The sequence below is a fragment of the Bos grunniens genome, chromosome 5 (genome assembly GCF_055505025.1).
Source record: "Bos grunniens cultivar Pamir isolate PY7600 chromosome 5, Bosgru_T2T1.0, whole genome shotgun sequence".
NCBI lineage: Eukaryota > Metazoa > Chordata > Mammalia > Artiodactyla > Bovidae > Bos > Bos grunniens.
In genome coordinates, this window is record NC_141169.1 from 98,985,613 (window position 1) to 99,011,263 (window position 25,651).

General features: G+C 45.0%; 1 protein-coding gene and 1 long non-coding RNA gene across 25 annotated transcripts in view; one reads left to right on the forward strand and one right to left on the reverse strand.

Annotated features, from left to right (window-relative positions):
- The window catches only part of LOC147372681 (uncharacterized), a 92,488-nt gene extending 69,368 nt beyond the window's left edge, over positions 1–23,120 (forward strand). For 8 of the 17 annotated variants that reach the window (XR_015164271.1, XR_015164276.1, XR_015164275.1 and 5 more), the window contains 4 exons: positions 476–661; positions 2,365–2,531; positions 4,248–4,850; positions 7,041–7,190. This is a non-coding gene — a long non-coding RNA (uncharacterized LOC147372681). Of the gene's footprint in view, positions 1–475; positions 662–2,364; positions 2,532–4,247; positions 4,851–7,040; positions 7,209–10,495; positions 11,769–12,764; positions 13,842–17,581 lie in introns of those variants that run through there. The other 9 variants (XR_015164277.1, XR_015164267.1, XR_015164268.1 and 6 more) reach the window with 8 other exon arrangements.
- ETV6 (ETS variant transcription factor 6) overlaps positions 1–25,651 on the reverse strand; it is a 289,306-nt gene that overhangs the window by 5,511 nt on the left and 258,144 nt on the right. For 6 of the 8 annotated variants that reach the window (XM_086402004.1, XM_086401999.1, XM_086402002.1 and 3 more), the window contains 3 exons: positions 17,970–18,515; positions 4,230–4,372; positions 2,250–2,350 (listed from right to left, as the gene is read on the reverse strand). In XM_086402004.1, the coding sequence (XP_086258130.1) occupies positions 2,250–2,350; positions 4,230–4,372; positions 17,970–18,515 (790 nt within the window). Of the gene's footprint in view, positions 1–2,249; positions 2,351–4,229; positions 8,160–12,738; positions 13,516–17,969; positions 18,516–25,651 lie in introns of those variants that run through there. The other 2 variants (XM_086402007.1, XM_086402006.1) reach the window with 2 other exon arrangements.

The following is a 25,651-nucleotide window of genomic DNA, read 5'->3' on the forward strand; positions in this document are numbered from 1 at the left end:
CACCAGGCTTGTCCAGAAACATTATTGAAAGCCTCCTGAGGTTATATAAAACTGCTATAAAATGTAACCCTCTACCTTCTAGGAACTTATGACCTACTTGAGGGGAGGAGTTCACATGTACAGCTATTAAAAATGTAAATCATGGTGTGGCATAGGGCCAAGGGAACTCAAGAGATGATGGAAGAAGATATTTGGCTGTGTTTGAGCCACTGAAGGTGGCCTCATAAAGAGAAGTAGACTTGAGGTAGACTTGGTGGTTTGTATATTTAAAATGTTAAAGTGATTTACATTTCTAACATAGGGAACCATATTAGTGTTGGAGGGCAGCTGGCAATGTGTATTAAGAATCTAGGTGGCAGGGGAATGGACCAGAGGGAGAGATTGTTGAATCTAGGTGTCAATTGTGAAGAACAGACATCAGCCTCCACTGCCCAGGAAGCAATAATAATGTGTCTGCCTTGCTTTCATCTTCCAGGTCTCATGGGAGTACTTGCCATTGGTAGATTCTAACCTGAAACCTGGTGGTAAGAAATGTCAGGAAATGAGGTTCCCAGTCTTCTAGCCCCTGCAACACAGACTGGAGTAGGAATGGAGCCAGTGGACAGTCCAGCACAGGGGTGACTGGGATGTAGGAAGGCTCAAAGATAACTCTGGTGTAAAGGTTGGTTGCTTAAACAATGGTGATGCCACTGCTGATGTCACAGGAATTCTGAGGGTAGGGGGATGTCCAGTATGGGAAGAAGGCTGGTCTTGAACATTTCATGTCTGAGATACTAACGTGATATTTAAGTGGATCTTTCTTACAAGAAGCTCTTGAACATTAATCACTTACTGACCAGAGACTTTACTCATACATCTTTTGTTACCCGAATGTTATTGATTGGACTGTTTCAGTATTTCAATTCCATAATAAATTCGATTCTGTAAAAATCCCCTGGTCAATCATGTGTTAAGATTTAGAATTCCAGGGAGAGTTTATAGCTGCATGTAGAGACTTGAGAGCCCCATCGTGGAGGTGATAACTAAGCTGTGTCATGGGATCCATTCATCCCGGAAACTAGTATAGCGTGCGAGGAACAGAAGCCAAGGACTGAGTTTAGGGTGGAGGATGAAGAGAAGGCATCAGCAGAGCCAGAGAAAGGAGGGGTCTTTTTTGCATTTTATTCTATTTCCAGCTCTTGAAAAGCCTTCTCTGTTTCTTTCGAAGATCACAATTGTTTTTACTGCCCCTAGGTTACCATGCCTTCCCAGCATTCACCAGGCTCTCTGCTCTTTTGGATAATTATCCCAGTGAGCTCGTGCACTCATACAGAGTCATTCAGTCTCTTTCTACCCCAATCTACATCTCAAGCCCCATCTGTAACTCTCTTCTGTCCCACCTGTCAAAACCCAGAACCTAAGGTCTGGGGCCCACCTTCTCCTCAGTTTCATGTGGTCTCAACACATCAATTACCACCAGTGTCAGAGGGCTATGTCTACCTCTCCTGATTGGCCCCTTAGATACCTTCTTCTTCCTCTTCTAACTCTATGTGATTCCCTGGGAATCACAATCTATGGCGGTAGCTTAAGTGGTTAGAACTTGTAAGCTGGGAGGGATTCTGCAAAGAGGAATGTCTAGTCCAGCAGCTTTCCGATATTTACAATGCATTGTCATAAATATATTTTACACTATGACTCATCACACATGTGCTCACACACACACCTGACTACCCCAGAAAGATAATTTTCATCATGAATCCACACTCTTAATTCATATGGCACAGTCTGATATTTTCAACTCTATCCTTTCCTATTCAGTTCTGTTCTATTTCATTTAAAAAAAAAAAACAACTGATTCATTAAATCTGTTTTATGACTCACTAACAGGTCATGACAAACACTGGTCCAGTTTGGAAACCTAGAGGTCTAGGTTTGTTTAGTCCCTTTCTTTGCCATTAGCTCCTCTGATTGCTCCCTTTAACTATACTGGATATAAATGTCAGATAATACTGTTTGATCACTGCATTATTTTAAAGGTGAGTCAGACTGTGTTGATTTACTTTTGGCTTTCTTCTAGGACAGACATAAGCAAACAAAAATTTTTTCTTCTTAAATTCTAACCAACCAGCAACCTTGTCTCCAGTGAGCAGCAACTGATAGCTTTGAGGATCAGACAGGCAGGTAGAGACCTCAAGAGTCTCCCTCCTCTGTCTTATTTCAAGAAAACAATATCCTCCCAGAAGAAGGAAAGGAGAAAAAGGAAGTGCTACCTGAACAAAAGCCTTTGTCCCGGCTCCTTCCTGATAATGTTTAGTTTGTAGTAGTGGCGCAGGGCTCTGGACATTTTCTCATAGGTCATGTTTGTTCTGTTCTGTTTGTTCAAAGGAGGAAGAGAGAGAGAGAAAAAAAAAGCACAAAGACACAATGAAATGAACCTCAGCAATAGGCGCTGGAGGAGTTATTCACATCCAGCTCCACAGGGTGCTCCCGTGGCTCTGCCAGGCCCACCCCGGGCTTTGTCCCACGTGTCCCTGGCTGAGGTCTCTCCTAAGGTGAGTCCAGCCAACAAAGCACATCCCGCCTCGGCCTCCCCGACTTCCTCTCCCAGGACTGCGCTCTGTTGTGCCCGAGGAATTTCCTGCGGGTCCCCCTATCTGGGGTCATCCTTCACCTTCTGACCCACAGAGAATTTCTCTTCCTTTTGCCCTTTTTAAAAAAGAAAAAACAACACACAAAAAAGTGACCTTTCTCAAACTTGTGCTTCTCGTTTGTCATTTTAAGGAAGAGATTTTTTTGTTTAAATTCCTGTTGTGGAAGCAAGAATACAGTGGTTCCGAGCCCTGGGGCAAGGGCACCCTGTGGGAGCTGTGGAGCGATTTTTCTCAGTGACTCACGGGATGGAGGGTGTCCGTGGGGCCTGGCCATATTTGGTCATGGCCTCTGGCAGGTTCTCCTTAGCGGGGCCAGAGCACGGGCTGCCTGCCGTCCGGGAAACTGCAGCTGGGGCAGAGCTCGGCAGGGCCTCCCCTGGGCCCTCCCCTTTGGCTGATCTGGAGTGGGGCCTTCATGGTGTCTTGTTAGCTCTGTCCCATGTCTATCTGCCTGTGGCCAGGCCTGGATCTTGGTGACTTTTTAAAGTAGGAATACTGATTTATCTCAATTTTTTTTTTAAACAGGGGAACTCTTTGTTTATTTTACTGTGATAAGAACACCAACCATGAGATCTATCCTCTTAAAGTTTTAAGTGGGTAATACAGCACTTAATACAGTGTAAACTATGGGTACACTGTTGTACATCAGACTCTAGAACTTACTCATCTTGATTAACGGAAGCTTTCTGTCCACTGGTTGGTAACTCCCCATTTCCCCCCTTCTTCCCAACCCCTGGCAACACCAGTCCACTCCCGGACTCAGTGAAATTTGTCTATTTTAGATCTAACTTCATTTAAGTGAAATCAGACAGTATTTGTCTTCCTGTGACTGGCTTATTTCACTCAGCATCCTGTCCTCAAGGTTCATCCATGTTGCCACATGCAGCCGAATCTTTTTTAAAAGCGTAATAACACTCCATTGTGTGTATATAGCTCGATTTCATTATCCATTCATCTATCCGTGATGTTGAGGTTGTTGTACCCACCTTTTACATCTATGTACAAGTACTATGTAAAGTACATCTACTTTAATGATTTTTTTTTAAACTATAAAAGACTAAATCTTTTAAATTCTATTCCCTCTTCCCAAGCTGGAAAAGCTGTGGGGCAGTCAGAATTCTTGCAGGGTTTGCTTTTCAGGAAGATGTTTTACAGTCAGAGGATAAGCATTTTCCGTGTAGAACTGGGCTTTTGTGACCATGGGAGTGTCTAACGGAGTGGAACAGAAGCGGCACCTCCCAAAGGCCCCTTGTGAGTTACAAAGTGCTGCAGTGCATCTCTGGTCCCCAGTTCTTAATGCTGGCGTGGGCAGCAGCAGACCCAGGCCGTGGTGAGGGAATAATGGTTACTCATCACGAGGCCGATCAGACCGGGAGATGCCGAGTTAACTGTAGCCTGGCACGAGGACCACATGGAAAGGGGCATCTTTAATTACTTCCTTCCCTTTGCAACTGTCTTAATTGTTTGTCCAGTGAGGAATAAACTGAATAATTACAGGCCGACTTAGGAAGCAGAGGACAGACAATTACCCTCCAACCCAGGGACAAAAACTGGATTTGGGCCCTAGTTTATGGGACAAATGTCTGATGCTCTTTTTACCTTATGGTTTCCCCACAGTCGAGCCAGTCCATTGGGATCCACTATCCGGAATATTTTGGATTCTTTGTCCTCCCATCGGATGAAGTTTTCGTACCGGCTGTCAGAAAGCAACTGATAGACGTAATCCCAAAGCAGTCTACAGTCTACAGGGGAAAAGGGCAAGAAAACACCGTTGACAAGGCTGCTTGTAAGTATGAAGAGCAAGAATCAAGAAAATAATCGAGGAACCGCTTTTGCCTTCTTCGGATTGAGTCCAAGCTCCTTGTTTTGGGAATTCCTTGGCAGTCCAGTGGTTAGGACTCTGCATTTTCCCTGCGGAAGGCCAGGGTTCAATCCCGCAAACCAAAACAAAAACAACAAAACTTTTACAGTGAGGAGACCAAGGCACAGAGAGACCTGGGAGATGGTGACCTTTGACCTGTGGAGGCCTTCGAGACCATCCTGGCCCAGCCCCTCCCTCCCCACAACCTCAGATAAGGACGCAGCAACCCGGAAAGAGGAAAGGACTGGTCTATGGTCATGACCCATGATTTGAACTGGAGTAGAGACCACAGGAGGGAAAGAACAAGCTCTAACAGGAAATGAATCGGTTCTGAAAAGGGGCTGAAGACAGGCTGGCAGGTAAAAGGGCAGAGAGTGCCCTCGTATTCCAGAGAGGGTGGTGTGGTGTCAGTGGTGGGGTGGAAGGTCCTTTGGTGGGGGGAGACAGTGAACAGATGGAGATGTGACGACTGAAGTTGGCTGTGGGAAAGGAAGACTCATGTGGTTTAAGAAAACAGTCACCTTACAGCTACTTTGGAAGTTTTAAAAATCGTTTTATTATAATGGAATCAGGGTAGAAAGGAACCCAGGAGGGAAAAAAAAAAGAAAATCCGTTTCTCCATGTGCAGAACAGATGTTGGATCACTTGGTCATGCAACACATCTTCCTTAGCACAGGCCGGGTGCTGGGCTAGGCCTTGCCTTTTGGCTACGGGTTGGCAAATTCCACAAGAAGAGGCAGACTGCACTCCTTGACCTTGTTCTAGTGCTTACTGGATTAGTGCCAGACGGGATGTGGCCTGCTCCCCTGGCACAGCCTTGACAGGTGTATGGGGACAGATGTGGACTTTGCGGCTCCAGCTGATGCAGGACCAGCCTCGGGATGAGAGTCAGAGACTCACGTTCCCAGGTGTGCACTGTTGTTTTCGGGAGCACTGGCCAGCATGGCTGGTCGTAAATGCGTAATTATTGGACACAGTACGTATATTCTTCACTTTACCAGTGTTATTTCTAACCCTCACTTGGCGCGCCACCTCCTTCCTAATCCTCTTGTGCCCCAGGTCACAAGAGGATCTGAACTGTGGGCCTTCGGTATGGCCAGGAGCCACTTCCTGATGCCAGGTGAGGCCTGGCACACCTGGGCAAGGGGGATGTCTAATCTTGACTTGGGCTATCTCAGAGCCAACACATTCACCTCCCAGAGCACAAAACACACCCTCCTTGGGCACACGTTTACAGGAGGAATCGAGTCAGGTCGCACTGAGCAAGTGTTTTAAATCTCCCTGAGGTTCCTCCTTTATGAAAGGGGAGTGCGTCTTTCCGGGACTACTGTATGAGCGATGATGCGAGTGAAGAAGACAGTAAGGAGTGTCACGATGACGGTGCGTGCTGGGCTCTGCTTGCAGGCATGGGGCCACGCATGCCTCCAGCCACTTGCTTCTGACCCTCAGGACGCCCGGTGCAGCAGGCGCTCTTGCTATTCCTACTTCATGGCTGAGGAAGCTGGGGTTTAGAGGGTTTGGTCATCAGCTCAAAGGCACAGCTTATGACACAGGTCACAGTCTGTGCCACACATCCTGCTGAGAACTCTGTTCTCAGAGAAGTTGGTTCACAGGTGTCTATGAGTCAAGCCTTAGGACTTTTCCAAGCAAGATGAGTGTGTCCTTTGTGAAACCCAGCTTTCCCTCTGAACAGCAGAAGGAGCTGGCACCCAGCACAGCATTTTCCAGGAGGGCAAAGTGTGAAAGTGTTAGTCGCTCAGTTGTGTCTGACTCTGTGACCCCCATGGACTGTAGCCCACCAGGCTCCTCTGTCCACGGGATTCTCCAGGCAAGAATACTGGAGGGGTTGTCATTCCCTTCTCCAGGGGATCTTCCCCACCCATGGATTGAACTGGGCTTCCTGAATTGCAGGCAGATTCTTTACCATCTGAGCCACCAGGGGAGTATCTTTTAGGCAGCAACTGTGAAACTTAAATTGGACATCCATTAAAATGACCAGATTTTTTTTTTTTTAATCTATTTTTTCGTCAATTACTTATGCTTTAAATGTCATATCTAAGAAATAGTTGCTTAATCCATGGTCACAAATACTGCTGCCTATGTTCTCTTCTAAGAGTTTTACATTTTCAGTTATTTATTTTTTTTGGGGGGGTGCACTGAGAGGCATGCGGAACTTCCCTGCCCAGGGATCCAACATGAGGTGCCTGAGTGGAAGCATGGAGTCTTAACCACTGGACTGCCAGGAAGTCTGACCATACATCTTTAGTTTCCCTTACTGTATCCTTTTTTTCCCTGATTGATCTGTGTCTAAAATGTAATGTGGAGACTTCTCTGGCAGTCCAGTGGTTAAGACCCAGCCCCCTTCTACTGCAGGGAGTGCTGTTTCGTTCCCTGATCAGGGAAGCTAAGATCCCATATGGCTTGCAGCCAAAAACTCAAAACATAATACAGGAGCAATACTGTGTAACAAATTCAATAAAGATTTTTAAAATGGTGCACGTTAAAAAAAAAAATTAAGTTGACATGTGGTTTCTTGTGTTTCACCAAAGGACCCGTGGTCTTCTTCTTAGAGAATTTCTGGCGTTTGAACCCTACGCTTATGAAAGCTGGCCAGCGATCTGTTACCAACCCTGCCTGACGCTGTGCTCATGGTTGCCAGAGGGGGAGCAGAGAGACAGCAAGAGGACCAGTCCCAGCAAGAGGAAGTACCTTGGGAGGTGAGTGCCTCATGATCCCAGATTGAGAATAATCGAGCTCATTATGAAGGCACTTGTAAGAGGGCGACTCCAGGCAAAGTGGTGAAGCAGGCAGTGTCATTCTCCCTGCCACCTCCTCGTCTTATATCATTTTATTATCGGTGAAAAAATAGAGAACTGAAGTGAAAGAGTGAAGTCGCTCAGTCATGTCCGACTCTGCGACCCTATGGACTGTAGCCTACCAGGCTCCTCCATCCATGGGATTCTCCAGGCAAGAGTACTGGAGTGGGTTGCCATTTCCTTCTCCAATAGAGAACTGAATTGCGGTTTAATTGTCCAGTTTGTGTCTTACCGTCAAACAGCAGACGGGTTTTAATTTCCGACAATCTCTTCCAAGTGGAAGCCATCTGACAGAACCAAACGGTATCATAAAAAATGCCCTTCCACTAGGAGGAACGAAGTTGGTTTGTGAAGAGCTTCTTGTCCATGTTCCTTGACAGGGTTACAATCTTTTTTACCACCAGAGGCTTGATGACACCTTTTGGATGCTTGTGGATGGGGTATAAGATTCTCTAGAGTGAATCATTTTAATAGAGTTTAATAATTAAAAAAAAGCTGATTTGGTTATCTTTAGCAGTTTGATAGAAAGAACTTTTTTTGCCCACGATATATGGGCAGTCCTCTCAACCTCGAGAACTTCCTGGAGTTAAAATGGAAGATGAGTGCTGTCTTGACACCATCTGCTCAAGGATTTTTCACTTTCATTGTTTCTGTTGCTTCTCTTTTACTGCCTTGTACATTCTATTTCTCATAAAATGGTGACGTGAGAACCAGACCATTTCTCAAAGTAAGGGCTTAACCAGTTCTGGGTACCTACCACGCTGGGTTCTTCAGAGGCATCAAACTGAGAACTTCACACCGTAGATCATTTACTGAAAAAGGTCTAGAATGTGATCTGTGTTTGGTTGGTACCTGGAAGGCAGGGTTTTCCAGAGAATGGACTTTACCTCGAGTTGTAAGACCATTTGTAGCCTGCAAACTTTTCCCTTTCATAAATGTGAAAAGAGCCCCAAACAAGCTGCCAATTGATCATTTTAAATGACATTTAATCCAGCAAAGTCAACTTTAGCCGAGTAATAAAAATATGTTGACATTCAAGACACTGAATTACTCGGTCACTAACAGAGGTAGCAACAGGAATTTTGTGGCACAAAGCAGTTGTTCAAGCTCACAGTATAAGTGGCTTTTATAACACTATTGATTCTTTTGTTGCTTTAGTTAAAAATTATGCCAGATGATAAAAATAACTGATAGTTTTTTTTCCTTTAAAAAAAAAAAACAATTGAAATTCAAAGCCCAGTGAGTTATTTTTAAGACTTTAGTTAAATAAAAAGGCAGATTCTTTTTAGTTCCCTGGGTCCTCAGAAGGCTGTTGCCATGGCCTACCAGCTGTTTTTCAGTTTTGTTAAAATCCATCCATAGTCTGCACAGATACAATGTTCTTTGGTCATTAATAAAAATGCTTAACACTACTATATAATAAAAAGCATCAGGCTTTGAAAACAAAGGTTCATCACATTACAAAACACTTGACTAGGCATGTGAAAAATAATCTTATATCACAAAGTGTTCATTACTTTTATGTGCATGTGTCAAACTAAAATTCCCACGTGCCTTGAGAAGGAAGGCCCTTTAAACAAATGGGCACGATTTTGATTCTCTCTTCCACGGGAGGAAGCTTATAAAAGGGTTTAGTGGAGTGAAGTGTTATTTTCCAATTGCAGAAAGAGAGTTCTCTTTCCTGCTGGGTGAGGTACCCTGGGTATCCACAGTTAAAAGGCATTGTCAAAAAGAAAAGAAAAAAAAGAAAAACCCTTTCTGTGGTTAGGGAGAAATATTTTCCCTCCCACGCCTGTCTCTTACCAGAGACTCGTTGTACAAGCTTATTGAGCAGACACTGTAAAAAGATGGGCAGGTCACACATAACCAACATGGTTTCCAAAAAAAAAAAAAACCATGCTAGACAAAACTGATGTTCAAAAAATCTGAGTGGGCCAGTCATTGACCAGGGAATGTTTAATGATGGTGGTTAATTTAAATTTCAGGAAAGAGTCTAAGAAAGCAATTTTAGGTTGTCTTAACTGCCCAAATGGAATTTTAAATGAAGGTCTGTAAACTGGAGTTCTGTGGGTATAATCACCAACAAGGAGGGGCCTAGTGCCCCAGTCTCACTGCTTTCAAATTATTATGAAAAGCTAACCAATTTATTTCAGATTAAGCAACATGTAGGTAATATGCAAAACAAAAAAGTTGCTTCTCTGCTTTACGGCAGTGGTTCTAAACTAGGGGCAATCTTGCCTGCTGTGGGGGGTGGGGCGGTGGGGGAGGCATATGACAATGTCTGGGGACAATTTTGGTCATTATATCTGGGGCGGAGGATGCTGTGACAGAGGCCTGGGATGCTGCTAAAGAGCTTATACAATATATAGCAAGTCCCCTATATACGAATGAGTTCCATTCCAAGAGTGCATTTGTTTAAGTCCAACTTGTTCACAAGTCCAACAGTGTCTAGGTACCCAATGAACACAATCGGCTGTATAGTACTGTACTGTAATAGGTTTATAATGCTTTTCACACAAATAGTACATAAAAAATATGAACATTTTTAATATTACAGTATAGTACCTTGAAGGCTTCCCTGGTGGTGCAACGGTAAAGAATCTGCCTGCCAATACAGGAGACATGGGTTTCGATCCCTGGGTCAGGAAGATCCCCTGGAAAGGGAAATGGCAACCCACTCTAGTATTCTTGCTGAGAAATTCCAGGGACAGAAGAGCCTGGTGGGCTATAGAGTCCATGGGGTCACAGGAGAGTCAGACATGACTGAGTGACTGAGTTCTCACACACAATATCTTGAAAAGTACAGCAGTACCAGCTACATCACCGCTGCTTTTATGCTTGCTTCTGGACAGCCCGGGCTTGCATAAAGATATAGAGTCCTTACTATATTGTACTCTCTACAGTGCTGTACAGCAAAGTATACAAGAGCACAACCACTTTAGAGAATACACGCCAGACATGGGATCCCACGTTTGCATCTTTGAGAGCTTGCAACTTGGAAGGTTTGTATGTAGGGGACTTACTGTAATGCACAAAAGAATGCCATCCCTCCGCCAACAAAGGATTATTTAGCTGAAATACCGAGACTGCCCAGCTTGAGAAACCCTGCTTACAGAAGCATGGGTTTTACACCATTGCAGGGGGGTGGCTGTCTGCAGCTATTTTTTTTTTTTCTGCCTTGATTCTAGATGGGCCATTACCTAGAAGCAGAAAGCTGATAAATCCAGTGCAGCCAACCCTGTGCTGATACGCAGAGGTGTGTTTACAGCAGGCAACTGCTTGTGCTCTGCTGTGGCATAGGGAAACAGAAGCCATATGTGCACAGCAGCCAGCCGGGAGGGGGAGAAGCCGAGGCAGAGAACACAAATCTGTGCTTCCTGGCTTCACTGAAGCAGAGGGACCGCAGCTGCAAACGCCGCTAAACCTTCTCACCGTTGGTGGCAGGAGGTGGGGAGCAACGCTGGGAAAGGCAGGAATCGGCAATCATGCCTTATAGCTGAGATCAAACCCCCGGACAGATCCCAGTAAGACCCGGCCCCCTCCTCCAAATGTGGTGGCAGCCAGGGAATTTGCATCCAGGCACCACTGGGACTAGGGATGCTGTTCCAGAAACGCACGCCCTTAAAAAAAACTGGAACCTATAGTCTCCTCAAGCCCCTTCTCTTATTTCCTACCCGTTACTGTGCTGGTACTGTGTTATCTTTTTAAAAAGGCCATCCTGAAACTTCCTTCTCTTTTAGGGCTGATTTCTTAGAGGTCCCAATGAAAAGAAAGTGCAGTGACTCAGATAGAGTGTGTGAAGCCAGGACACTTGGGAGACTCCTGTTGGGGTGGAGTCTGCCAGAGTCTCCAAGGGTCTCCTCAAAATACAGTGGGCAAAGCCTCGGGGGAGGTGAGCAGGAGGGAAGAAGTCAGTCTCCAAGGAACCTAGGGTTCTTTGAAGGTCTGCACATCAGAGGCCACTTGGAACAAACGTTCAGACACAAGGCTTTGTTTGGGTCAAGGCCCCCACACCCACTCTGGCGGGCAGTGGTGCTGGCCATATCCATTGCCATCCCCTTGTTCAACCCTTGAGCAGAGCAGGGACACTAACTCGTAGAAATTAACCTGTTTGTGCTAATATTTGCATAGTGTTTCTTTAGTGCTCAAAAGTGCCCAGAAATGGGTATTAATATCTGCATTTTTATGGATAAGGCAACTGGGCTTCAGCAATCTTAAGTACCTCAGCCTGGGAGTCAAAGGCTACATTCTAATCGTGTTGATTCCAGAGGCTATATGCTCTTCCCCAGGAGCAGCATATATGAAGCAGCCGTGGATGAAGGCCCCGGGCCGGGCGCCAGAGAGGGCTCTGGGTCAGCAGAGGGTCACCTGCCTGAGACGGTGTGGGAGGACATGGCTCTCCCAGCCGGTAATAAATCCCCGAGGCCCCTTGGCTTACGGAGATATCCCACGACCCTGTCCTTTTTTCCAAATACAGTGTCTACAACTGTGTGTGTGCATACTGCCACACCTTACCACAAGGGCTGCCCTCAGCACTTTGATACAATCCATTAAGACTGGCCTTTTAGGAGGTCTTTCTCTCTTCAGGGCTGCTCCTGAAGCAATACAAGTCCATGTGAGTTGTGAGGATGAGCCCCCAGGTGCTGTCCCTGGAGTCTTGGGCTTATCTGATGTCTGATCACATGATTAGAGGCTCCAGAGCTGTGAACGTCTGTGCTCACAGAGCTCATCCAGCCAATAAAGCCAGATCAAAAGAGGACGGTGCTCTGTGACAGGCAAACAATATGGGAGATTCGATGTCTCCTTGATGAGAAACCTTTTGTTTCTGTTAAAAATACAACCTTGAGAGAGAATACATATATTCTCAGATCCTTTGAGGATCTCAGATTGCCAGGCCAGCATTATCAGAGGGTTGGAAGTGAAGTGCACAGGGCCTGGGGGTGGCGTGGGGGAGAATTCTGTTTTATCTGCAGTAGAATCAACTCACCAGTGAGATCCTCATAAACCATGAAGAAGCTCACGTTTGCAGAAAAAAGCGAGAGATGTCATCACTGACTCAATGAACATGTGTCTGAGCAAACTCAGGGAGATAGTGAAGAACAGGGAAGTCTGGTGTGCTACAGTCCATGGGGTTGCAAAGAGTCAGACACAACTGAACAACAGCAGCAAAACTTGTGAGGTAAGCATAAGACAAGATGTTCTCTATTTGCATGGCCCATGGGCTTTGAACAACCAACTCTGTACAGGCTTCTACAGCCCCCAATTTTGTGGAACAGATGAATGACTTTGAATGGATTATCACCACATTGCCAATGAATCTCGCTTCCTTAGCTGACTTTTTGGATTAAGGCCAAGGAAGGGATAAGCAGACAGGAAGTCTGGTAACTCAGGTTTTAGTGGAATTGTAGAAGTTTAAGAAAGCCAAAATGACTTCAATTTTTTTCTTTTAAAACTGAGGTGTCTATGGTTAAAACCAAAGCGGGGCGCTTAGCTTGTCTGATGGCATAAAGTAAGAAGCACACTGCCTTCTGCCAGCGAAGACACAACATTTGGCATTTAGAGAAGCTTCACCCTATCACCGAGCAAAATGCCTGGCACAGAGAGAGACGGGAGAATTTTGGAATGAGTGAATGATCTGAACCACACAGTTCAAGTAGGCAGCCTGACCCTTTCTGTTCTTCAGCTATATTTTATGTTAATGATGTTATTGTAAGTACTCTGGGCGGCTCAGCAATCAGCCCGCCATCAGGACTTATCTCCCTCCTTACATTGCTTGCCATTGTTCCCTCCACATGTCTCGGGCATGCCTCATTCTTTGAGGTGTAATTCCTGGAGAGCAACGACGGCATTTTCTACCCCCTGAATCCTCCGTTATACCTATGATTTCAAAGCAGACAGTGCAGCAGAACAGGGAGTGGCGGACTCTTTCTGTAAAAGGCCCATCAGTAAATATAATATTTCAGGCTTTGCGGGCCGTTCTGTGTCAGCTGTACCTCCTCAACCCCGCCAAAGCAGCCACAGACAATACTAAGTGAATGGCTGTGGCCGTGTGCCAATGAAACTTGACTTACAAAAACAGGCGGTGGCTGACTTGGCCCATAGGCCAGCGTTTCCAGTCCCTGGGCCTAAGGAAACAAACGCGCTGGAAAGAACCCTGGATGAAGCTCGAGGCTGAATGCTTGACGTGCCCGCAGCTCAGTTTCTCCATCTGTAAAAGATGCTTCTAGCTTTGAAGTCAATGAGTTGTAAGAATGGTTTCCAATATTACACTGAAAACACAACATTACCCTTGTTACCCTTCCTCAATTCATGGCGCTCACGGCCAGTACCAGTCTTTGGCTCTGAAACACATCAGTGAGACGCAGGCCAGTAAAACTTTGGTGGGCTAAGAAAATGCTAGAAAGGTGGACAGATGCTCTCACCTCCCCCAAGTAATCCTTTCCTGAAGATAATAGAAAATAGCACAGAAAGAAGCAACTTGCTCAGCATCGCACACACCACTGGCTCTTCAGTTTAAAAAAAAAAAAAAAACAACCCAGGAGGGAGAGATACATGTGTACTTATAGCTGATTCACATTACTGTATGGCAGAAACCAAAGCAGCACTGTAAAGCAATTATCCCCTAATTAAAAATAAATTAAACAGAATCCAGGAATCTTCTCATTCTATCCCACAAATGCCAGCCATTCCAACTTGTTAAACTCAGTAACATCCTTCTTATTCTTTGAAAAATAAACACCTTTCAAAATAAGCTACATGTTCTATTTCAATTGATGTAATTTGTGGTTTGTATTTAAACTGTCAACTACCTCCTAGATGAATATTTACTGAATATTTTAGTTTTTCCACCAGGTAAATACCTAAGCAAACCATCACAACTTGCATGTAATCTCTTAAGTGTATGATGCGTCCCTATTTTGGAGAGATTAAAACATGAGAAAACTGAACTGAAAAATTCAGTTTTTAACAAACCTGGATTCTGGAGTTTACATTTCTATGTGAAACCTAGAACAAATATACTGGGGCTTATCTTGCTTTGGAGTTTTCTCCATCTGGAATGACCTCTTTTCCCTCTAATCTCTACTTGTTCATATTCTAAGCATTCATCTAAGCCCAGCCAAAAGCCAGCTCCCCCGTGAAGGCCTCCTGACACCCCTGCTCTGACCTCTTACAGCATTTAATGGGAGTCCCTGGAAGGTACCATGAGCTGCAGTTGTAGTCAATTGTCTTCAGCTCTTTCGCAACAAAGATCGTGTCTTACAATCTCCTTGAACACCCAACCCCTATGAATGCAGAGCAGCGCCATAAACACAGAAGGTGTCCAAAGGCATATCCCCAGGACTGTCTGAGTGGACAAGACCTTACCTTTTCATCCACAGTCACAAGTACTGTTCTTACCCATATTCTCCAGCTACAGTCTCTGTCAGTGTGACACAGCAGCAGGTTTGGTGCCCTCTCAGCTCAGATGGCCAGTGCAAGTCCGATGCATGAAGCAGGGCACTCAAAGCTGGTGCTCTGGGACAACCCAGAGGGATGGGGTGGGGGGGGGGTCAGGATGGAGGGGACATATGTATACCTGTGGCCAATTCATGTTGATGTACGGCAAAAACCATCACAATATTGTAATTATCTTCTCAAAATAAATAAATATAAAAAAAAAGCATAAGGAGCTAAGTTTTCTCACCTAAAAGCTGCTTTATAGAGATCTGAAGGGCTTTTATGACTGTTCAGTAATGAAAGGACTTTACATTGTACATAAGAATCACCCAATGAATTCAACTGCCAATAAAAGAATAAATTCCACAAGGATGTGAGCTGTCCAAGAAGATACCAAAATGGGGTGGAGAGACAGGGAGCTCCCAAATGAAACAAAGGAGCCTGGAATTATGATGGGTTCTATTCAGAGGGTCACAGGATTAAGACTAAATATTAGACCATAGATTTCCCTCTTGTTTCACCCTTCAGAAACACTGCCTTTTGATTATATTAGCTAATCCTGCATTTGGTCATATTACTGAACACGGACATATGGAGATTATGAAATCTGGGAATATACCAACAGAGTAGAACGATTTTTAAGACAGCCATATTAAAAAATTTCTAGACCTACTAAACAAGGGAAAAACAGCTCTAAGTCGAAACAATTTAACTTGACACATGGGTCTTATCTTGGATTCCTAAGAAGTCTGTGGCGAAGACAGCATTACAGAGGAGGTGACAAGACAAATGTGATTAGGAAGTTGGGGGGATGGTGCTAGCAAGGGCTGTCCTGCAGCCACATCGTCCAGCCACTACGTGGCCTCCACTTCTCTGCGCTCAGTTTCCTCCATCGTTTCCCCCGTAAATGATCCCTTCCATACAAAATGAATTCAGCAATGACTAGCTCCTTTTGCAGAGCAGTCCTGAAACAAGTAGCAAGTACCCTCAGAATGTTCAGAACTGCAGTACAGACCATGCAAGAAAAAAAGACAAACACGGCAGATACAGACAAGAAGGGGATGCCTGGAAAGCTCAAAGCAGGTCATTTATATTATTCACAGGAATACACTGACCCCATCCTCTTCCTCCAACTATATGGGAAACGCACATGCTTTGCAGAATAAGCAAAGCTACATTAACCCCTGTTCTTTCTTTTCACAGTTTTTTTTTTTTTTTCTTTCTCCATCATTAAAAAAACTTTATGTAAAGGTAGACAGAACACTAATGTAAATCTCTGTGCATCCAATACCCAGCCATATAGCCCTTGGGTCATAACTAACCTTATTTTACCCACAGAAGGAAATGGCAACCCACTCCAGTATTCCTGCCTGGGAAATCCCATAGACAGAGGAGCCTGGTGGGCTACGGTCCATGGGATTGCAGAGTTGGACATGACTTAGCAAATGAACCACCACAACTATGCATTCCTCTCTTCCAGCCCTGTGGGATGCTTTTGAATCACATTCCAAGCATAGACCATTTCACTTTTCATAGCTTTTTTTTTTCCTTTTTGAAACATGTAAGTCATAGCTCTTTGTTTTCTTGATTCAACATTCTTGATGTAACTTATTTATAGGGGTAAAATTGAGGTGATACCAGAGGTGCCCTTGGGGCCAGAGAAAAATTTAGAAACAAATGACTCCAATAAAAAAGAGACAGCGAGTCAAGACAGAGGTAAAGTAGCCTTAGGACCTGTGTTATCATGATGTTGTGAGCCCTGCTTCCTCCTGTGGTTCAGCTGGATCTCAGTCCTACAGCATCAGGTCAAGGAGGCAGGAGAATGCCTCACGTTTCCCTGAACAGTCTGACCTCTCTCCTGCCTCCATGTCTCTCTTGCACTGTTCTTTAGTTGCTAAGCTGTGTCTGACTCTTTGCGACCCCCTGGACTGTAGCCCGCCAGGCTCCTCTATCCATGGGATTTCCCATGCAAAAATACTGGAGTGGGTTGCCATTTTCTCCTCCAGGGGAATCTTCCTGACCTAGGGATCAAACCCATGTCTCCTGTGTCTCCAGCACTGTCAGGCAGATTCTTTACCACTGAGCCACCAGGTTAGCCGGTCCTCCCGTTACTGGACCCATAACCACTTTCAACTTGGAGCTATCTTCCTTCCTCAATTCCTCCAGTCAAAATGCTCCTTATTGGGACTTTTCTGGTGGTCCAGTGGCTAAGATTCCACACTCCCAATGCAAGGGGCCTGGGTTCCATCCTTGGTGGGGGAACCAGATCCCACATGCCACAACTACGAGTTTGCATTCCACAACTAAGATCCAGCGCAGTCAAATAAGTAAAATATTAAAAACCTTTCTCTCTGCATTGCATCCACACCACACAATAGGTACTCAATAAATACTTGTGCTTTGACTGAATGGGGCAGAGGGCTTATCTCCTTCTGTCTTATACCTTAGTGGTTTTCACACCTGTCTCTTAGAGTAAATTTTAAATCCCCGAGGAAGTAATTGTGTTTAATCAGCTCTGTGTCCTCTATGTCCTAATGAGTTTATCTGCACACAGTAGGTGCTCAAAAAGTGTCTCGTGACCAGAGAGAAGCTCTAGGAAAAGCCCTAACTTTGCCAAGAGGTGAGAGGATTATAAAAGCTTCTGGAGAATGACTTCATGTAAATTATGGGCACATGAGCCGAAATACCACATGGTGATTTTTTTCACTGGTTTCTCATCTTAGGGAAACAAATTTGGGCTTGTCATCATCAAAGGAAAAGAATTCGGGCGTGGCTTCCTCTGTCCAAATGACCGAACAACACCCTAATCCTACTTTTCTCTCCTGCCTCTTCCCAAGGTGAAGGCTACATGGAGTTACTGCCCAGAGGATGGAAATTCAGGCCCGAATCTGAGACAGAGGTCCTCTGTGCTGTGCCTGCTCATTAATTAGCCACTGGAAACTCCGGGACAGAGCCATTAACATGCTCATAAACCTTTGATTTTAAATGTTTTTGCTTAGCCACAGTCGTAACGTGACTCCCCTTGTAAGCTGGTCGGAGGACATTTGTTTCTTCACATTTCTGAGGCTCATTAACTCCGGCAGCCCAGCGCCTCATTAACTAGCCCATTTAGGGAATTTCGTCTCCTGCTGGCAAAGCCTCCCTCCCCCTGGCCTCCCAGAGCCTCTGGAGGGCACCTAATTGGGACGGCGTGGGGGCTCCTGGGAGGGCGGGGGGCTCACCCACCTGCTATCCTCCCGATGGGCACGGCGTGCTCCTCGGGCGGTGAGACGGAGACCATGATGTGGTTCATGTAGGCCAGGTCCTCCCGATGCGAGAGGTTGATGGGCTTCCCTTCCCGGTGCAGCCCGTCCTCGGAGAGCCGCGGCTGCTTGAAATCCACGGAGTGTCGGGGGTTCAGGATCAGAGGGTGCATGATTGGGCTGGGCATCAGCTGGATGACCCGTGTGCCCTCCTGCCGGGGGCTGGAGGGCCTCGGGTGGGGCTCGGATGACGGTGGGCAGTGGTTGTTCTCCATGGGAGACACTGACAGCGGGTAGGGCTCCTGGTGGTTGTTCTCCTGGTGGAGCCTCGGTCCCTGGGCCCTCTCGGCTGGGGAGAGGCGGCGGATCATGTTGTCCAGGGGGGACCGGAGGGGCCGCTGCTCGGGGTCGGGAGAAGGCCGGTGGTTTGTTGTGATGGGCGACCTGGAACGGTGCAACAGTTCAATGGTGGGAGGGTTCTGGTGTACGTTCTCGGCCGACGGCCTTGAGGTCCTCTGGACACCGTTATCTGTGGGGAAGAGGGAAGGACAGTCAGAGACCCTGATGGATGCTCAGGGGAGGGAACCCCACAGCAGTCCTAAAGGTGACAAGCATGGAGCACGCGCGGGTGTAGGAAGACCCTTTCCCCCCAGATGTGGGGTCTTCTTCCCCGCTTAAAAAAACATTAAATTGCACATACTTGAAATTCTTTTCCTGCCCCTGGAGAAGCTAAGAATGTCTACAAGTATTCCATTTATCACCCATTCGTCGCTTATAAACACAAGGAAGCCACACACTCATTCTTTATTCATTTATCTTTTTGTTACTTGACTCTTTAGTGTGGTTTTTCAGGGCCCTTGAGGGTCTCGAGAGAGAGTCTTTCACCGACTTACATTTTCATAACCCAATTTTCATATTCTCTGCTTCCAGGAGTTGTTGCTATTAATGATAAAGATGATGAAAATAATAAAGCAATTACTGTATATTCTATGGATTGGATTATATTGTTTAAAATTTACAACACACCCTGGTGACTCAGATGGTAAAGAATCTGCCTGCAATGCAAGAGACCCCAGGTTTGACCCCTGGATCAGGAAGATCCCCTACAGAAGGGAATGGCAACCCACTCCAGTATTCTTTCCTGGAGAATTCCATGGTTAGAAGAGCCTGGGGGACTACAGTTCATGGAGTCACCACGCATCGGACACAATTGAAGCCACTAATACTTTCACACAAGTAGAGGATGCTACCGTTACTCCTGTTTATAACAGGAGAGAAAAATGGGGGCATAAAGAAGTTGAGCAGGGACTTCCCTGGTAGTCCAGTGGTTAAGAATCTGCCTTGCGCATTGAAACATGTAAAATATCATGTATGAAACGAGATGCCAGTCCAGGTTCGATGCACGATACTGGATGCTTGGGGCTAGTGCACTGGGACGACCCAGAGGGATGGTATGGGGAGGGAGGAGGGAGGAGGGTTCAGGATGGGGAACACATGTATACCTGTGGTGGATTCATTTTGATATTTGGCAAAACTAATACAATATTGTAAAGTTTAAAAATTAAATAAAATTAAAAAAAAAAAAAAGAATCTGCCTTGCAATGAAGGGGAGAAGGATTTGATCCCTGTCAGGGAACTGTGATTCCGCGTATCACCAGGCAACTAAGCCCGCACGGTCTACAGCCCATGGACCACAAGTTGAGAGCCCGAGCACGCACGGCAAAAGATCCCACATGATGCAATGAAGATCTTGTGTGCCCCAACTAAGACTGACACAGTCAAATAAACAAATATTCTTAAATAAAAAGTTAAGCAATTTGCCCAAGATCACCCAGCCAGACAGACTCCAGTCAGATTCTATAGCCTTATATGTCCATTACAGCGTCTACCTCTCTGCTATGTAGAAACTGGGGGCAGCGGGGGGCAGCGGGGGGTGGGAGGGGGTCATATTAAACCCTGCTCTGAGCAGGCACAGTGGGCCTGATTTACAGAATGACAGTCTTGCACTTTAAAGAACATCTAGGAGCATGTTGTTTCTGAATGCACAGTCCCTACAAATGGTCAGACAGGTAGAGTACAGGAGGAAGAGTGGACCCCTGATGATAGATGACTCCACCCTATCCCACCGGAACTCTCCAGCTGGAGACGTTTGAACAAAGACAACATCAGGAGTGTACACAGCTCAGTGGCAGAAGTAGCTCCATGGGCTGGGATGAGGGAGGGACCAGAAAACACGTGGCTTTAGGAGGCCCTGTTCTTAACAGGGTCAGAAGTGCAGACATCTGCCTACAGACACGGAGCTTTCTCCAGAGTCCCCCACTCATCTCAGTGAGGTTTCTCTGGCCACATCTATTCCCAGAGCTGTTTCACCAAAAGCATGCATATACCTGCAGGTCCTTGTTCTGGTCAAAGACTTGTCCATGGTTCTAAGTAAAGCAAGACAAAGTCATCTCCTTTCACCATGACGTCAGTATCTATATGAAGAACATATAAAGGGGATCTGGGAATCTGATAGGGTTAGCACACAAGAGTCAAAGGTGATGGTTTCTTAACACAGGGATAACAGGAAAATGGGGACTCCACTAGATCTCACCAATCATATGAGATGGTGAACAAAAGGAATATTGTTCATGATCGTCTGCCTGAAGGCAAAGGGCTTACTTTGTAATCACTATATAACATGCTGCTATGAAAGTGCTTAATCACTGGACTGGCTTCCCAGGTGGTTCAGTGGTGGTTCAGCCTGCAACGCAGGAGATGCCAGAAATACAGGTTTGATCCCTGGGTCAGGAAGATCCCTTGGAGGAAGAAATGGCAACCCACTCCAATATTTTTCCCTGGAGAATCCCATGGGCAGAGAAGCCTGGCAGGCTACAGTCCATAAAGTCACAAAGAGTTGGACATGGTTAAGGGTCCACACAATCATTGGAATAGCTACCAATAGAAGACTGATTTAACAAATGAGAGTCTCTCTCTAAATGATGAAGGATACACAGCTATAAAATGGAATGAGGAGTACCTTGATGTTGTGCTAAGGACCAGTCTCCAGGCTCTATGGTTAGATAAGTAAAGTACGGTGAAGTACTACGGTATGCTATCATTTTTCTCCTCATAAAGAGGATTCCAGTTTCAATAATGGCAGAGTGACTTGTAGCAGACTAACTTTCCTGTGTGTCTGGATAAAATGTATTTATAAAAGTTATTGAGAGACTTCCTTGGTGGTTCAGTGGTTAAGACTCAGTGCTTCCAATGCAGGGGGTATGGATTCAATCCCTGGTCAGGGAACTAAGATCCCACATGCTTTGAGGTGTGGCCAAAAAAAAAAGTTATTGAGGGGATTTTAGTCTTGCAAGAAAGGAACTGTCCAGAGTGAGATCCAAATTTATACAGCTTTCACCCAGACAGTAAAGAATCTACCTGCAATGTGGGAGAACTGGGTTTGATGCCTGGGTTGGGAAGATCCCCTGGAGAAGGGAATAGCTACCCACTCAGCAGTATTCTGGCCTGGAGAATTCCATGGACAGAGGAGCCTGGTGGGCTACAGTCTTATGGGTTGAAAAGAATCGGACGTGACTCAGTGACTCACTTTTTCACCCAGAGTGACCTCCCCAGTCCATGTAGTCTGGGGCAGCTAGAAAAAGAACAGAAAGTTGCTTGAGATGCCAGGGAGTAGAGTATGAATCTACCAGAAGGGGGAAAAAAAAAAAAAACAACCTGAGTGAGAAAATTTCCATAAAGAAGGGAGCCTCAGAAGGAGTAGCCACTAACGGGCACATAAAATTCTCCCAAATCCTTAACATGTGCTCCCGAACAGCAATGTGCAGGGGAAACTCCAAGGAGCTCAATGAAAGGGAACGGCTGTATGGTTTAAAGACATGAGCAGAAATTTCAGCTGCTGGTCACAGTACTAGAGGTAGAGTTCAGAGTTGGAGATCTATCAAGGAAGACTCTGAAAACACCTCAGGCTATTTATTACCCCAGAATGGTCATACCTTTGGAGTAAGGACTAGTGCTCTAGGAAAAAGGGATCTGCCTGAGGACTTAAGGTAAAACTGAAGTAGATGTTCCCTAGCCAATTATAAAATCTAGCCTCCACAAAACCAAAGTGATCAGCCAGTTATTTAACTGCCTGCTAGCAGAAAAATCAACACTCTTCAGGGGAATATAACATAATCCAGAGTCTCTATAACTAATATTAAGTATCCACTAAAGATTTCCTAGACATGTAAAGAAACATAAAAATATGACCCATATTCAAGAGGGAAGGCAGGCAATAGAAATAGACTCAGATAATCTAGATACTGGAAGGAGCAAATAAGAACTTTAAAGTAGCTATTATAAATAAGTTCAAGTACTTAAAGATGATGGTGGTAATGACTGATAACAGATGAAGATCATCAGAAGAGAAAAGGAAACTCTCAAAAAAGGTTTTTGAACTGAAAAATACAGTACTTGAAATACTGGACTGGACAGACTTAGCAGATGGGAGATGGGTTAGCAAATATGAAAACAGATCAATAAAGATTAAAGACAAAGAAATAGATCTTCAGAGACCTGTGGGAACAGTATGAAATGGTCTAAAAGAGATGTAATTGGAGTTCAAGAAAGTGAGAATTTTTTTTTTTTTTAATGGAGGAGGGTTTTTACCTCCCACCAACACATTGGACAGGGAGGCCTGGCGTGCTGCGATTCATGGGGTTGCAAGGAGTTGGACACGACTGAACCGAACTGAACACATTCTTAAAAACTGTATTATTTTAAAGCAAATTAGAGATTCTGATGGTGGTGGTTTAGTTGCTAAGTTGTGTTTGAGTCTTGTGACTCTATGGACTGTAGCCTGCCAGGCTCCTCTGTCCATGGGATTTCCTAGGCAAGAACACTGGAGTAGATTGCCATTTCTTTCTCCAGGGGATCTTCCCTACCCAGGGATTGAACCCACATCTCCTGCATTGGCAGGCAGATTCTTTACCACTGAGCCACCAGGGAAGCCCCAGAAATTCTGATATCCTACCCTAAATACTTATGTGCTCATCTAAGAAAATGAGATGATTTTCCTGCACAGTCACTGTAACATTGTCAAACAAGGAAAAACAAAGAATGAGGCAAAAAAAAAAAAAAAAAGAAGAAGAAGAAATAATGGCCAAACTGTCCTCAATTTGTTAACAGCAGCAGCAATAGACAAACTTAAAGATCCAAGAAGCTCAGCAAATTCCAAATAGGATAAATACAAAGAAAGCCACATCCAGGCACACAAACTGCTGAAAACCAAAAATAAACAGAAAATTTTGAAAGCAACCAGAGAGAAAATACACAGGGGGAAAGTTATACTAACTATGGCTCACTTCTTTTTTAAACACCTAGAAAGAGAGTGTGCAAGCGTGTGCACAAGAAAAATAAGGACAGACTTCCCTGGTGGTGCAGTAGCTAAGACTCTCTGCTCCCAAGGCAGGGGGCCTGAATTTGATCCCTGGTCAGGGAACTAGACCCCACATGCTGCAACCAAAGAGTGTGCATGCCTCAGCTAAGACCCAGTGCTGCCAAATAAATAGATAATAAAAAACAAAATATTAGAAAAGATATGGCTGGAGACCTATAGATTGAAAGAGACTCAAGAAACACGTCAACTGTTTGCAATGAACAAACAGATCCTTGCTTAGATTGTGATTCAAACCAACTGTAAAAACATTTATGCAATAGCTGGAAAAATGTGACATTAAGAAAATAGCTGATGATACTGAGGAACTATTAGTTTTCAGGTGATATGATGGCTCAGTGGTTATGATTTTATAAAGGAATTAAAGTGCTTAATCAACCTTGCAAGGGTACAGGCTGGGATGACAAGTCCTAACTTCCTCACTTTAATCTCAGTGCAGACAAAAGCTTACAGGACACTGATTAGCCCAGGGAGTTAACTTTAATGGCTGAAATTATTAGTATGACAGAAATGACCTGCAATCATCTGGGAATGAGGCAAATTTTTCTTTTCATAGCTAATATAGATCTCAATTCTGCATCCACAAAAATGAATTTCTCTTTTGTCCACGTCACAGAATATCATCACTGTAAGCAATATTTAAGACAGTTACATTTTGAAGTTTCATATATTTTATTCTAAATGCCATTTATAGAATGTCTCCCTTTCCTTAAAAGCTTATTAAGGTTTAAAAATACTTAAGGATGATGAAGACCATGTACCGAGAAATCCTATTTCCTGAATCCATTTCCTGTCTTACAAATTTCAAAATGGACACAGGCTTTGGCCAGCAGCCTGGTTACCTGCAGGTTTTCTTTGATGTCCCAGGCGTCAAGGCTCAGTGGATGGGTGTGCACTTGGGGCAAGCCTTAGGAAGTCTGGGAGGACTATGAGAGGAAGAACTTTTCATGCCAAGGGTAAAAGAGGAACTGATGTAATGTCCTGGAGAGATTTCACTCTCTGTTCCTGCCCAGATTTTGGGAACAATGAGGGAGGGAGACAGTGCTCTGGCTTATCCAACTCTGATGTTACTTTTGACTCAGGATCTGGGCAGAAACAGGACTTGGATGGGCTTGATTTATTTATTTCTCTGCAGACACCACTGAAAGAGGAAGTACTTGATGAAGTTGATAACATTAACTGTGGAGAACTGGAACAGAGGGTATTTAATTCCAGGCTCCTGGTGGTCTGGGTACAAGCACTGTCAAGGCTGAAAGGTCTGCAATGAGCCCTTCCAAGCTTTGTTTCAGTTTGCAAAAAGCACGCGCCCACGTATGGAGAGGGCTCTGATGTTGCTACCCTGCTGCCTCTGTTATTATAAGTTGGCAGCAGGGTATGGAAACTTATGAGACCAGAGCCGCCAGGCAGAGAAGCTCCGGACACAGGAAATGCACTCAGCGGACAGTGGGTGCATTAAATCCCCTAGATGTAGGAGTCTTCTGTCTAAAACAAGAAGATGTTTTTTTGGTCTGGCCTTGATGTCTGGGTTTGTTCTTGGTGAACTGCCCAGCTGGAAAACTGGGAAATTATCCACATTGCCCTTGGTCTGAAGGTCTTGATACAGTAGGGAAACGTACAAGGAAGAGAGAGGAAAGGTCACATACAATTTGTCACTTGGGATTTAGAAAGGGGGTGGGGTGCGGTGGGGCAGGGAATGTAGCTGGGACTGGTAGGGGACCTCCTTCTGGTGGAAAGTACTTTCTGACCCCAAACTTTTCTCCTTGTAGACCTCTTCTAGACACAAATAACCCCTTCTTCCCACTACCAAAAAGCCCCCAGTAAGGTAGGACCTTAAATGTGATGGTCACAAAAAGAAGTCTGATTTCTTTTCTCATCCTTTTTCCTTTTATTTATTAGTAAAGTTTCTCTACTTAAAATTCATCAAAATTCAACCCCATTTAATCACACTGGGCTTCCTTGGTGGCTCAGATGGTAAAGAATCTGCCTGCGATGCAGGAGACCCAGGTTTGATCCCTGGGTGGAGAAGATCCTCTGGAGAAGGAAATGCCTACCCACTCCGGTATTCTTGCCTGGAGAACTGCATGGACAGTCCATGCAGTCCCAAAGAGTCCGATGTGACTGAATGACTAACACTTTCCACTTATTCACATTATGTAATGAATAACTGCTGCTGCTGCTGCTGCTAAGTCGCTTCAGTCGTGTCCGACTCTGTGCAACCCCATAGACGGCAG